This window comes from Pseudophryne corroboree, chromosome 2 (assembly GCF_028390025.1).
Source record: "Pseudophryne corroboree isolate aPseCor3 chromosome 2, aPseCor3.hap2, whole genome shotgun sequence".
NCBI lineage: Eukaryota > Metazoa > Chordata > Amphibia > Anura > Myobatrachidae > Pseudophryne > Pseudophryne corroboree.
The window spans coordinates 871,651,182-871,666,592 of record NC_086445.1 but is presented as its reverse complement, the minus strand read 5'-3'; the positions used below and the strand labels follow the sequence as shown (position 1 = coordinate 871,666,592).

The window sequence follows — 15,411 nt, the reverse complement described above, 5'->3', positions numbered from 1 at the left end:
TGGGAACAGCAGGGAAATAAATCTTGTTTTTGCTTTTACCCACAGTCATCAATAAGGGCTTATTTTTAGAATTGTAATTTCAGGAAATGGCAAAGCAGCTTTTAACATGTTTGATCTGATTGCCTAAATGTCTGTCTATAAAGCCGTACTTACGATCAATCCGTCTCCGCTCTTACACTACAATACCACATGACTCTTGTTTATTTTGTAATTTTCATTAGCCTATTTTTGCATCCATATCTCTCGCTGTCAGCAGTACTGTGCCTGTGTGTAGTGCTCATAAAGCCAGTAGAACTCCGCAAAAGGGATTATTTAATCACTGTCTGTTGGCTTCAGTTAAAAGACCATCATAGGCTCCTTTGTAAATGCCCGTGATCATATCCTACATCACTGAAGCCTTTCCATTAGAAGAGTTGCAGAAAGCCACATCATGTCCAGTGTTAACGGGAGGATATTGAAGATTCAGCTACCCATTCACACTCTGCACAATGTACTGCATGGATTTATTAGAGAAAAGCACTGGGCACACTGTGGCTCGCATTATGTACAAACCTGGAGTTGCTTCCCACAGGCAGAATTCCTCATGCAAATGAGCTGCGGGAATACAGCAAAGGCTCAGTGAGTTTTCAGGCCCTGCTGATTAACACGTTCATCCTCTGGGGCCCCGGAAGGATCACTTTATGCTGTGGGGTGTTTGCATGTGTCCAGCCTAGGCAGCAAAGGGTGCAGCTCAGGAATCCCAGCTCCTTACTGTTCTCTGATAAAGGAGAGGTCACTCTACTGCTTCTACTACAGCTCCATATTATAAACAAAGTGTGTCTTGTTTATTCTTTACAAATCTAAACCAGCACTTGTTTGGGATGTAGACAATGTAGCACATTCATTTTTGTCCCTTAAGTATACTAATCCCACCCCTTAAGTGCCTTTTGTATAAATATAACCTAATGTAGAAAAAACTGTGCCCAGTGTTCCATGTAAAGGGAGAATGGAGATATGGGTAACAGTCGGCACGTCAGCAGGTGAAGTCTTACCAGTGTTTAGCGTGCATCTTGAATATAATATTAGGCTGTACTTTACTTTTGTCTTGACACAACCAATTACTCACTTCTTATCTCAGAGTGTGGGTTTGTGATCACTCACATCTATCTCTACCCTTCGGTGACCTGGGGTGCTCTCTCTGTTCATCTCCACACACATATATACACTGTCAGAAAGAATACACATTTCTGTGCAATAGAAAGGCATTTAACATTGTGCAGGTTTCCTTCAAGTAGTTTGGGATTAGCACAGTAACTGCATCAGAGGGTCTGCAAAACCTGACACTTTGCAGGCGGCTCTGGTCTGAATCTATTTCTCCAATCTTTGTCCTCCTCAGGTTTTCTTCCGAGCTGGCACACTCACAAAGCTTGAAGAACAGAGGGATGAGCAGACTCGGAAAAACCTCATATTATTCCAGGCCGCATGCAGAGGTTACCTGGCGCGACAGCAATTCAAAAAGAGAAAGGTACAGTTTGCTTCCTAAACTGGCTCTTCCAAAGACGTTCTGCAGCTTTCCCCCTTTCCTGGTAACCTAAAATGGTAAACTCCTAGCCTTTTATAAAAGTTTACAGACTGATGTCAGACGGGGGGGTTTCCTTGTAAACGTCTGCACGAACTGGGAGGGACAGACAGGTCTTTTTTTTTTGTTTGTGCCATTTCTCTGCTGAGCTGGATTACAGCATAGACCTTATCAAGAGCTTAGGCACACAGCTGGGATGCAGCACTTTCTGATACGGTAAGGGCTATGTCCTACTGTCTCCTTGTCACACGTGTGTAGTTTCGGTTGTTGGAATGTTGAAGGGCAGTAAGACTTTTCAGCGCAGGGTATGTGTCTGTGGTAAGTAGATTTCTGGACGCTTGGCTACATATGCTTCACAGCAATCTCAAGGTGACAAACCCCTTCGCTGATTCTATTCATCTGCACACAAAAGGTCTTCATACTGAAATTCATAGCTTTCTAAAACCATTGGCTACTTCCCTCAGTGCTTTGTCTACAGTATAATGGCACTCAACATTTGTTGTGTTAGATCTGGGCTGCTCACCTAGTGGTCACAAAATAGATGCAACTACTGTTGTCTATATTCAGTCATATGACATATCTTCTTCACATCACCTGGACGTCAGGTAACCATTGCAGTGCTAGCATACATGAAGTCCATGCTATTAAAAAGTTGTCATGCAGTTTATAGTAGGCACTGCACAATTAAGCATATGACCTGTGCCGTTCCATTTTTGTTCGCATAAAGAATGTAATGGAAAATGCAAGTGAATGCTTAATTGGAAAGTTTGCTGTGCATTGTCTCATGCATGGTATTATGGGGCAGATGTATTAAGCCCGGAGAAGTGATAAAGCAGTGATATGTGGAAGGTGATAATGCACCAGCCAATCAGCTCCTAATTGTCAATTTACATATTGGAGCTGATTGGGTGGTGCGTTATCACCTTGCACTTATCACTGCTTTATCACTTCTCCAGGCTTAATACATCTGCCCCTATATTAGGATGGCATAATGTTCCTCTGGGAAAAAGGGGTACATATGTAGACCCTCTATAATGGCATGCACTGTAATGTTCATCTGTGGAGCTTTATGTGGCTTGATTAGTGCCCATTACTTAGTCTGACGTGCTAGATTGCACCGTATGGCCAGTAGAATCTTTATCCATATCTACATGAATGCAGTTATATTATTTTTCATGCTGCATTAGGACAAAGGCAATACACGGTTAGGGTCTATAAATGTTGAGACATCATATGAAAGTTAATTCTACCCTCTTCTCAAAGAAGAAGAATAAATTGCCCAGGCCCTGGAGCTGGACTGTAATACTCCGTTTTAGAAGTTAGGTGCATTTAACCACAGAGTTTATGACAAGTATCTTGGGGTCACTGAGAGCCGAGTTCATTACTTTGTGTCACTAGCAGCTTCTTGGGATTTTCATACTTAGAGAAGTAGATTAAATATCTGGTTAATACATTTATGTAAACATTTTGATATATTCATTTCAGGCACAGCAGAATTTCCTGATTTGAGGGCCACAGGTTTAAGGGTTTCCAGAAGACTGTTGAAATTTTGCTATTAAAGACTTTGTAATATTTGCCAGGATTTGTTAGGAAAGCTCTCGGCATAAAACACAAGTCAAAATGCTGTTACTTTTTTTATTTCAGTTTTTTTCATCACCTAGCACTGAGCACACTTCTTGTTCTCATTACAGAGAGAGAGGTGTCACTAAATTATTTATACAGAACAAAAGTAAACATCTTGTCTAAATAAATTGTAAAAGAAGCGCTTGTATTTGCCAGCACCATTACTTACCATTTTTGGTTACCCAACCACAAAAATTAATTATTTACTCGCATTTATTCTCTGAATGAGCCTTTGTTGTTACATTGATCATCACTTTTACTATTTAACTAAGGAGATGTGGAGAGCGATAACAATATTGGTCTTGTGATTGATATGTATGTGTTTACACAGTGTAATGTATAAAGTTAACATTATAAATGAAGTTTGTTGGTTTTCTGCCAGTGGCAAGCACACCTTACTCGGGCTTATTTATGCTTTATGTATAACCCTTCCCTCTACATTCAGCATCAGGAAGATATCTCCCTGATTGATGACTATACATGGTGGCCCTCAGAGTCATTGGGATTTTAAAGCATGATGAGCTTGTGCTGGTGCTGAATATGGACCTGTAGGCAACATGTTGTGTCCTTGTTAGGACTGCTCTGTGCGCAATAGGACTTTTTGGTTAACCTGTGAAGCACACTACTCATAGTCCTATTCTGCTATTTAAGGAAGGGCCAGCCACTTTGTCCTTCATGTGGAAATTTGCTGTAAGGGATTACATAGAATGTCAGCTCTCCATCTGTCACCTGTCCCTCAGGTGACAAATTGTCCACATCAGCCCAAATATAAATAGTCCTCTCACACAATAACACCTGTCCTCTTCCACCAATGTTTGTATGAGGGCAATAGGTCCCCACAATATGGTCACACAATTGTACCTGCTGACACCCACTAGGGTCCTTGATAAAACACCAGCATTCAAATAGTTAATACAGTTCAGCTTTGAAAGGGTTAAGTGTTGTCAAGCAATATGTTTATTCATAAAAGGCCTATGAGTCATAACAGTGACCAGTAAATGTATTAAATTCTAAATTTAAATAGAACAATTGTAGCATTGACAGCATAGTTCCACATGAACCGGAGCAGCAGGATTTCTCTGCTTTAGAGCAGCAGCAACAGGACTGAAGGTTCCAGTCCAGGTTTTGCTTCAATCAGTTGTCAGAGGCCATACTACACATAATTATTGTATGTAATCCATTTCACACAATGGATATAATAATGTAAAAGTACTGATACAGAACTGAAGATAAAGGAGTATATTCAATTGAAGTCGGATCCATTCCGACATTCATTTGTCGGAATGGATCCGACCTGGGCTATTCAATGCAATCTCAATTCGACTTTACAAAAGTCGAATCGAGATGCGGGAGCTGAGACGGGGGATAGCCGCGGGCAGACGGGGGAGAGCAGCGCTACAGCAGCGTAGCCGGAGGATGTGTCACAGCCGCCGCTCACGGCAGCGTCCACCCGGCTTCAGCAAGTGAAGTCTCGCTTGCAGGAGCTGGGTGGACGCTGCTGTGAGCGGCGGCTGTGACCCATCCTCTGGTGCTGCTCTCCCCCGTCTGCCCGCGCATCTCAATTCGACTTTTTTTAAAGTCGAATTGAGATGGTCGAAAAGGGGGCCAAAACCTGTCGGTTTTGCCCCCGTTTTCGACACAAGCACGTGAATCGCCAGCTATTCCGCCAATCCTCGTGCTTTTCGACAAGTCGAATTCCTTCGACTTGTCGAATAATTAGGGGTTAGATTGAATAGGTCGGAACCGCTTCTGACCTAAAAAGTCGACAGACGGCAGCTCTCGACTTCAGTTGAATATACCCCAAAATGATAAAAATGACAGTAATAGAAAACTTACATAGTATATATTGTCTGTTGCATGGGACGAGCCAGAATACATGGATAGATCTTCGATTGGATGAGTCCCACAGAACTGCCAATTTTTCATAATCCGCAAAGGGATTTTGTGCATGTTCCCCTGGGAGGTCTGAGATGGCAGTGTTTGTGCTGATAGGAGTAATTGTACCCTAATTGTGAATTATAGGCTGTCCAGCAATAGCCCTAAACCTTTTCCCTAGTATAACTTCTTAAATCCTCACTACATGATTCCCCATTTCATAAACCAGGCATAATCTCCCACACATTTCCTTATAAAATATACATTTTTATACAAATAATAAAAAGCCTTATTCATAAATGTAATCCATAACTTTAGACTCCCTATACATCAGTTATTTTAACACAGTTCACATACTTGTAGCCGAACTTAAAATATCACCCAGATTTCCAAATTATAAAATAAAAAGACATTTGCTTTGGAAGTTCATATGTTACTACAACTACTACTTGCAGTTACAAGAGACTAAATACATGCAATAGCCCTAGTTCATAGTTTGTGTGGATCATTTCAGACCTGACCTGCTGGACATTTGGCAGGAATAATAATCCGATAGTAGTAACTGACCAGTCAAAATGGATATTATAGGCACACAACGGTTGGCATCACAGGGAAGGAATAGGTAAAGCCAATTACCTGACCAGCTGACCCTACTTTTCTACCCACCTAAAAGGTTCCTGGACACTTTTTTTACGTCCGTAACTAGGGGTTTGCGAGTGGTGCTGTCATCCAGGGATCAGAGTCAAGAGGAAGGCACCATTGCTGCACTATGACCCCTGTATCTAGCCCAGTAACAGAGCCCTGCAGCCAGTATCACTGCTGCTGCCCTGCCCAGAGCATGACCTATAGACACTCTGGGCACGCAGCCAGCACAGCTGCCCGGATCATCTTGAAGAACTTCTTGGTGCTGTGGCCCCACCCCCTTAGCATGACATCATGTAGTTAAGCATAAATGCTGAGCTGCACAGCAGTAGTAACAGGTGGCTCTGTATAGACATCATTAGCCGCACACACTGTACGATCCAGCCGATATGTCGTTACAGGCTGACTCCAGTGTGTGCCCAGCTTAAGGATGTCTGTTGTATTACACTTGCGTACTGTCTGCAGCCTGTGGTCACATTTGGTTGAGCGTTATGTTTTCCAACTTGGTACCAACACATTTGAAAAATCTTTGTAAATATAGAGATCTAATTGCCCTTTTTTTTTTGCCTGATTTGTCACTCTCATTCTGTGCCCACCATTGTGGTGGTCTAGTTTCATCGCCTCAATCTTTTTATAAATATAATTATTATTATTATTGTTATTATTTTCCATCTCTGCAACAGCCTACCACCTTCCATCTTCAGTCTCAATGGCTCCTAACTCTTGCCAGTTTTTTCTCTGTATACTCCTCTCTCCTGGTCACAGTTCTGCCTTTGACATCCATCTCCATATTTGTTTTCTCTTTCTCCCATACAAGGCATGTTGGCTACACTTTATCTGAGTGATGTCCTTGGCATTATTCCTGACTGCTGAAAGCAGCTTGTTTTCTTTATGTCCAAGCTGCATTGCCTGCAAATTACCTCTTTTATTATCGGGTTATTATAATTTCTCTACTAAGTGTACTGGAAGCCTGAACTCTTCTATGCACTGATTCATGTTGTATTTTGCTGTAGATACAAGAACTTGCTATTCGCTGCATCCAGAAGAACATCAAGAAGAACAAGGGAGTGAAGGGTTGGCCCTGGTGGAAGCTCTTCACCACTGTTCGGCCTCTGATAGAGGTACAGCTGACAGAGGACCAAATCCGGGGCAAAGACGTAAGTTCCTTTGAAAATGTTATGAGATCCAAATTGCTGCATAATAATAACAGCTAAATTATTACCTGTTAACCTAATTGCAATCACTATGTACCTTTTAGTAGTAAGGTAGAACATTACTTAAGTAAGACACATAATCCACCAGCCTTATTCTTTTGGTAATAAATAAAACTTAGCTGACAATGGGCTATTTGCAAAATGTTTCTTTTTAAATGATTTAAAAGTGAGATCCACATGAGCAGTGAACAGTTAAACTGTAAATGGAAGTGTGTTTCCCTGGTGATTGCAGTGGTACAATTGTAACCAAGTCCTCTGTTTTCAAACCATGGGTATACTCTATGTGTGTGTGTGTCTCATTTATTACATTTAAATGGTGTGGTCACATACCTCAGGCACCGTAGATTGTTGAGTGCTATGTGTGTGTGTGTGTGTGTGTGTGTGTATGTATGTATGTATGTATGTGTATATATATATATATGTATATATATATATATATACAAGCAAAAAATGGGAGCACTCACCAGTCTTCATTAAGCAGGATTTTAATTAAAGTGTCATACCAGACAGATACGACTCTGGTATGACACTTTAATTAAAATCCTGCTTAATGAAGACTGGTGAGTGCTCCCATTTTTTGCTTGTGGATTGGACTGGCGACCCTAAATAGGTCTCCAGTTTTGGGTGGCACCCCAGCAGATATCTTTAAACGTGAGTGTGGACCCAACGTCTGGTATATATATATATATATATATATATATATAAAGTAAAACAAGCCCCAGTTTTGCGCTGATTAGTTAGCTCCAACCTCTGGGAGTACCCTCTGTTAGTCAGGGTACCCAGATATAAATGAACAAGGAGGGGGGGGGGGGTTCTCAAGGGAGCTAATTATGGTAATATTTTAGCTACACAATATCTCCAAGATGTTTATAACCACAAGATTTTCTAAAAACAAATTTATTTATAAAACAATACTGGATCCCAGTCAATAATTTTTTCATCAGCACATAAAGTACATCCAAAATGACAATTCACAATTACTTATTAAAAACATGTATGTTGCAATCATTTGTGGGTATATGATTTATAATCCAATTTTCATTCAACACCAAATAAGAGAATGCATGATGACTTCAATCCTATGGAGTACAACCCTGATTTATATATATATATATATATATATATATATATATATATATACACGCACACACACACATATATATATATATATATATGTGTGTATATATATACACACACACACACACACACACATATATATATATATATACACACGCGCGCACACACACACACACGTACGTCACCAAAGGAGGATAAATGATGGCACTCAGGAGGCAGCTTTTGTATCTGAAAAGTTGCCTCCAGAGTGCCATCATTGTATCCTCCCTTGGTAACGTATACATGATTTGAATTAGGGCACCGGGGCCATTTACCATTTTTCTCTATCGTCCTAGTGGATGCTGGGGTTCCTGAAAGGACCATGGGGAATAGCGGCTCCGCAGGAGACAGGGCACAAAAAGTAAAGCTTTAGGATCAGGTGGTGTGCACTGGCTCCTCCCCCTATGACCCTCCTCCAAGCCTCAGTTAGATTTTTGTGCCCGGCCGAGAAGGGTGCAATCTAGGTGGCTCTCCTAAAGAGCTGCTTAGAAAAGTTTAGCTTAGGTTTTTTATTTTACAGTGAGTCCTGCTGGCAACAGGATCACTGCAACGAGGGACTTAGGGGAGAAGAAGTGAACTCACCTGCGTGCAGGATGGATTGGCTTCTTTGGCTACTGGACATTAGCTCCAGAGGGACGATCACAGGTACAGCCTGGATGGTCACCGGAGCCTCGCCGCCGGCCCCCTTGCAGATGCTGAAAAGAGAAGAAGGTCCAGAATCGGCGGCAGAAGACTCCTCAGTCTTCTTAAGGTAGCGCACAGCACTGCAGCTGTGCGCCATTGCTCTCAGCACACTTCACACGGCAGTCACTGAGGGTGCAGGGCGCTGGGAGGGGGGCGCCCTGGGAGGCAATGTAAACCTATTTTTTGGCAAAAAATACCTCACATATAGCCTCCGGGGGCTATATGGAGATATTTAACCCCTGCCAGAATCCGTTGAAGAGCGGGAGACGAGCCCGCCGAAAAAGGGGCGGGGCCTATCTCCTCAGCACACAGCGCCATTTTCCCTCACAGAAAGGCTGGAGGGAAGGCTCCCAGGCTCTCCCCTGCACTGCACTACAGAAACAGGGTTAAAACAGAGAGGGGGGGCACTAATTTGGCGTTAGAAATATATAAAAAGATGCTACTGTATAAGGGAAAACACTTATATAAGGTTGTCCCTATATAATTATAGCGTTTTTTGGTGTGTGCTGGCAAACTCTCCCTCTGTCTCTCCAAAGGGCTAGTGGGTCCTGTCCTCTATCAGAGCATTCCCTGTGTGTGTGCTGTGTGTCGGTACTTGTGTGTCGACATGTATGAGGACGATGTTGGTGAGGAGGCGGAGCAATTGCCTGTAATGGTGATGTCACTCTCTAGGGAGTCGACACCGGAATGGATGGCTTATTTAGGGAATTACGTGATAATGTCAACACGCTGCAAGGTCGGTTGACGACATGAGACGGCCGACAAACAATTAGTACCGGTCCAGACGTCTCAAAAACACCGTCAGGGGTTTTAAAACGCCCGTTTACCTTAGTCGGTCGACACAGACACAGACACGGACACTGAATCCAGTGTCGACGGTGAATAAACAAACGTATTCCTTATTAGGGCCACACGTTAAGGGCAATGAAGGAGGTGTTACATATTTCTGATACTACAAGTACCACAAAAGAGGGTATTATGTGGGATGTGAAAAAACTACCTGTAGTTTTTCCTGAATCAGATAAATTAAATGAAGTGTGTGATGATGCGTGGGTTCCCCCCGATAGAAAATTATTGGCGGTATACCCTTTCCCGCCAGAAGTTAGGGCGCGTTGGGAAACACCCCTTAGGGTGGATAAGGCGCTCACACGCTTATCAAAACAAGTGGCGGTACCGTCTATAGATAGGGCCGTCCTCAAGGAGCCAGCTGACAGGAGGCTGGAAAATATCATATAAAAGTATATACACACATACTGGTGTTATACTGCGACCAGCGATCGCCTCAGCCTGGATGTGCAGAGCTGGGGTGGCTTGGTCGGATTCCCTGACTAAAAATATTGATACCCTTGACAGGGACAGTATTTTATTGACTATAGAGCATTTAAAGGATGCATTTCTATATATGCGAGATGCACAGAGGGATATTTGCACTCTGGCATCAAGAGTAAGTGCGATGTCCATATCTGCCAGAAGATGTTTATGGACACGACAGTGGTCAGGTGATGCAGATTCCAAACGGCACAAAGGTGTATTGCCGTATAAAGGAAGAGGAGTTATTTGGGGTCGGTCCATCGGACCTGGTGGCCACGGCAACTGCTGGAAAATCCACCGTTTTTACCCTAAGTCACATCTCTGCAGAAAAAGACACCGTCTTTTCAGCCTCAGTCCTTTCGTCCCTATAAGAGTCATATTTGCCCAGGGATAGAGGAAAGGGAAGAAGACTGCAGCAGGCAGCCCATTCCCAGGAACAGAAGCCTTCCACCGCTTCTGCCAAGCTCTCAGCATGACGCTGGGACCGTACAGGACCCCTGGATCCTACAAGTAGTATCCCAGGGGTACAGATTGGAATGTCGAAACGTTTCCCCCTCGCAGGCTCCTGAAGTCTGCTTTACCAAGGTATCCCTCCGACAAGGAGGCAGTATGGGAAAAAATTCACAAGCTGTATTCCCAGCAGGTGATAATCAAATTACCCCTCCTACAACAAGGAAAGGGGTATTATTCCACACTATATTGTGGTACTGAAGCCAGAAGGCTAGGTGAGACCTATTCTAAATCTAAAAAAATTTGAACACTTACAAAGGTTCAAATCAAGATGGAGTCACTCAGAGCAGTGATAACGAACCAGGAAGAAGGGGACTATATAGTGTCCCGGGACATCAGGGATGCTTACCTCCATGTCCCAAATTTGCCCTTCTCACTAAGGGTACCTCAGGTTCGTGGTATAGAACTGTCACTGTCAGTTTCAGACGCTGCCGTTTGGATTGTCCACGGCACCCCGGGTCTTTACCAAGGTAATGGCCGAAATGATGATTCTTCTTCGAAGAAAAGGCATCTTAATTACCCCTTACTTGGACGATCTCCTGATAAGGGCAAAGTCCAGGGAACAGTTGGAGGTCGGAGTAGCACTATCTCGGATACTGCTACAACAGCACGGATGGATTCTAAATATTCCAAAATCGCAGCTGATCCTGACGACACGTCTGCTGTGCCTAGGGATGATTCTGGACACAGTCCAGAAAAAGGTGTTTCTCCCGGAAGAGAAAGCCAGGGAGTTATCCGAGCTAGTCAAGAACCTCCTAAAACCAGGAAAAGTGTCAGTGCATCATTGCACAAGGGTCCTGGTAAAAATGGTGGCTTCCTACGAAGCAATTCCATTCGGCAGATTTCACGCAAGAACTTTTCAGTGGGATCTGCTGGACAAATGGTCCGGATCGCATCTTCAGATGCATCAGCGGATAACCCTATATCCAAGGACAAGGGTGTCTCTCCTGTGGTGGTTACAGAGTGCTCATCTTCTAGAGGGCCGCAGATTCGGCATTCAGGATTTAATGCTGGTGACCACGGAGGCCAGCCCGAGAGGCTGGGGAGCAGTCACACAAGGAAAAAATTTCCAGGGAGTGTGATCAAGTCTGGAGACTTTTCTCCACATAAATATACTGGAGCTAAGGGTAAATTTATAATGCTCTAAGCTTAGCAAGACCTCTGCTTCAAGGTCAGCCGGTATTGATCCAGTGGGAAAAACATCACGGCAGTCGCCCACGTAAACAGACAGGGCGGCACAAGAAGCAGGAGGGCAATGGCAAAAACTGCAAGGACTTTTCGCTGGGCGGAAAATCATGTGATAGCACTGTCAGCAGTGTTTCATTCCGGGAGTGGAAACTGGGAAGCAGACTTCCTCAGCAGGCACGACCTCCACCCGGGAGAGTGGAAACTTCATCTGGAAGTTTTTCCACATGATTGTGAACCGTTGGGAAATACCAAAGGTGGACATGATGGCGTCCCGTCTGAACAAAAAACGGGACAGGTATTGCGCCTGGTCAAGAGACCCTCAGGCAATAGCTGTGGACGTTCTGGTAACACCGTGGGTGTACCAGTCGGTGTATGTGTTCCCTCCTCTGCTTCTCATACCTAAGGTACTGAGAATTATAAGACGTAGAGGAGTAAGAACTATACTCATGGCTCCGGATTGGCCAAGAAGGACTTGGTACCCGGAACTTCAAGAGATGCTCACAGAGGACTTATGGCCTCTGCCGCTAAGAAGGGACTTGCTTCAGCAAGTACCATGTCTGTTCCAAGACTTACCGCAGCTGCGTTTGACGGCATGGCGGTGGAACGCCGGATCCTAAGGGAAAAAGGCATTCCGGAAGAGGTCATTCCTACCCTGGTCAAAGCCAGGAAGGAGGTGACCGCACAACATTATCACCACATGTGGCGAAAATATGTTGCGTGGTGTGAGGCCAGGAAGGCCCCACGAAGAAATTTCAACTCGGTCGATTCCTGCATTTCCTGCAAACAGGAGTGTCTATGGGCCTCAAATTGGGGCCCATTAAGGTTCAAATTTCGGCCCTGTCGATTTTCTTCCAGAAAGAATTGGCTTCAGTTCCTGAAGTCCAGAAGTTTGTCAAGGGAGTATTGCATATACAACCCCCTTTTGTGCCTCCAGTGGCACTGTGGGATCTCAACGTAGTTCTGGGATTCCTCAAATCACATTGGTTTAAAACCAGTCAAATCTGTGGATTTGAAGCATCTCACATGAAAAGTGACCATGCTCTTGGCCCTGGCCTGGGCCAGGCGAGTGTCAAATTGGTGGGTTTTTTTCTCAAAAAAGCCCATATCTGTTTGTCCATTCGGACAGGGCAGAGCTGCGGACTCGTCCCCAGTTCTCTCCCTAAGGTGGTGTCAGTGTTTCACCTGAACCAGCTTATTGTGGTGCCTTGCGCCTACTGGGGACTTGGAGGACTCCAAGTTGCTGGATGTTGTCAGGGCCCTGAAAGTATAGGTTCCAGGACGGCTGGAGTCAGGAAAACTGACTTGCTGTTATCCTGTATGCACCCAACAAACTGGGTGCTCTTGCTTCTAAGCAGACTATTGCTAGTTGGATGTGTAATACAATTCAGCTTGCACATTCTGTGGCAGGCCTGCCACAGCCAAAATATGTAAATGCCCATTCCACAAGGAAGGTGGGCTCATCTTGGGCGGCTGCCCGAGGGGTCTCGGCTTTACAACTTTGCCGAGCGGCTATTTAGTCAGGGGCAAACACGTTTGTAAAATCCTACAAATTTGATACCCTGGCTAAGGAGGACCTGGAGTTCTCTCATTCGGTGCTGCAGAGTCATCCGCACTCTCCCGCCCGTTTGGGAGCTTTGGTATAATCCCCATGGTCCTTTCAGGAACCCCAGCATCCACTAGGACGATAGAGAAAATAAGAATTTACTTACCGATAATTCTATTTCTCGGAGTCCGTAGTGGATGCTGGGCGCCCATCCCAAGTGCGGATTATCTGCATTACTTGTACATAGTTACAAAAATCGGGTTATTATTGTTGTGAGCCATCTTTTCAGAGGCTCCGCTGTTATCATACTGTTAACTGGGTTCAGATCACAGGTTGTACAGTGTGATTGGTGTGGCTGGTATGAGTCTTACCCGGGATTCAAAATCCTTCCTTATTGTGTACGCTCGTCCGGGCACAGTATCCTAACTGAGGCTTGGAGGAGGGTCATAGGGGGAGGAGCCAGTGCACACCACCTGATCCTAAAGCTTTACTTTTTGTGCCCTGTCTCCTGCGGAGCCGCTATTCCCCATGGTCCTTTCAGGAACCCCAGCATCCACTACGGACTCCGAGAAATAGAATTATCGGTAAGTAAATTCTTATTATTGATGAGTGTCGGCTGATTTGTAACTATATATATATATATATATATATATATATATATATATATATGCACTCTGGGAGCCAGGCGTACAGTGCCCTTTGAACTGCTCACGCTGCAGTGAACGACGGGGACCTGGACAGAGGAACTTTCTGCTCTAAGGGGTAAATATATACAGCTGGGAGGGTGTAGGATAGAGCAGTGTGCAGAAGGTGGACTATGGAGCTTCCAATTATCCACTTAACTAGCATGGTCAGATTACATGCGACCACGCCGAGCCACTCTGTCCCTCCCTTTTTTGACGAGGAGATCCTGTTCTGCAGATATGCATAATATAATATTTAAATATTTTAAAAAAAAAATTTTTTTAAAACTTTCTGGATTTTTTTTAAAATAATGTTATGAATGGTTTTGATGGGAAAAATAGTCAGTTAAGTGGTTACAAGTCTGCGACATCTTCACACATTGTTCAAATCCACTGGGCATAAACAAAGTTGTAAAAAGACAGAATAAGTTGGCACAACATAGCACATTAAAAGATCTCACAGTTTATTTGCAAATCAGGTCTTCCAAATATGCATACCAAAAGATGGTTGATATATACTGTATTAATCTACAGTATATTGTAGCAGGCATAGGATACATTCCACAATCTCCAGTCAGCATATGCTACCAGCAGGTCCCTGGTGATAGTTTGTGTGTGATATGTCATACCAATATGCGTTTTGTCATTGGGAACCATTAGTGGGCTGGACCAGCACTGTGCACAACACATTTAAGTAGGAGAAAGTAGCTAGTCAATACAAAGGTAATATAACATATACACATTTACAGAGTACTTATAAAACTTCTATATACTGTACATGATCAATAAGACAATTTTAAAATCATATATGAAAATGCAAGGAGAAAATGATCCACAGTAATATAGACTAATGTGCGGTGGGAGAGTATTAAACTAGATCATAGGTTCTCAAACTCGGTCCTCAGGACCCCACACAGGGCATGTTTTGCAGGTAACCCAGCAGGTGCACAGGTGTATTAATTACTCACTGACACATTTTAAAAGGTCCACAGGTGCAGCTTAATTATTTCACTTGTGATTCTGTGAAGAGACCTGCGAAACATGCACTGTGTGGGGTCCTGAGGACAGAGTTTGAGAACCTGTGAACTAGATTAACAGATACAGGTGTATCTTTCAGGACAAATCTGACCTCCAGGTGTGTAGTAGGAGTACTGTATCGCCTTTCCGGGCTAGCAAGATCTCAGTGAATCCTGTTAGCACATGCAAGTTTTCAACCTGCCAACTAATACCTAATTAAGTGATACATTACAAATCTCGGCCGGCATCCCTCATTTTGGGCGCACTCGGACTCTATTACATCCCACTCCTTGTGTATCCAGAGTGTCTAATGGTGGTTTCTATCAATGTTTTAGGATATTAAAATAGACTCTTCAAATATACACAGTAACACCAAGCTTGCAGATAGCCACTAGTGTGCATGTGCCACACAACAGCGGCACCCTTCTCTAAAACCAGAAGATGAAG

The 15,411-nt window shown here is 43.7% G+C and overlaps 1 protein-coding gene across 20 annotated transcripts in view; it reads left to right on the top strand.

Annotated features, from left to right (window-relative positions):
• MYO18A (myosin XVIIIA) overlaps window positions 1-15,411 on the top strand; it is a 597,092-nt gene that overhangs the window by 415,698 nt on the left and 165,983 nt on the right. For all 20 annotated transcript variants that reach the window (XM_063955930.1, XM_063955929.1, XM_063955931.1 and 17 more), the window contains 2 exons: window positions 1,376-1,504; window positions 6,712-6,855. In XM_063955930.1, the coding sequence (XP_063812000.1) occupies window positions 1,376-1,504; window positions 6,712-6,855 (273 nt within the window). The remainder of the gene's footprint in view (window positions 1-1,375; window positions 1,505-6,711; window positions 6,856-15,411) is intronic.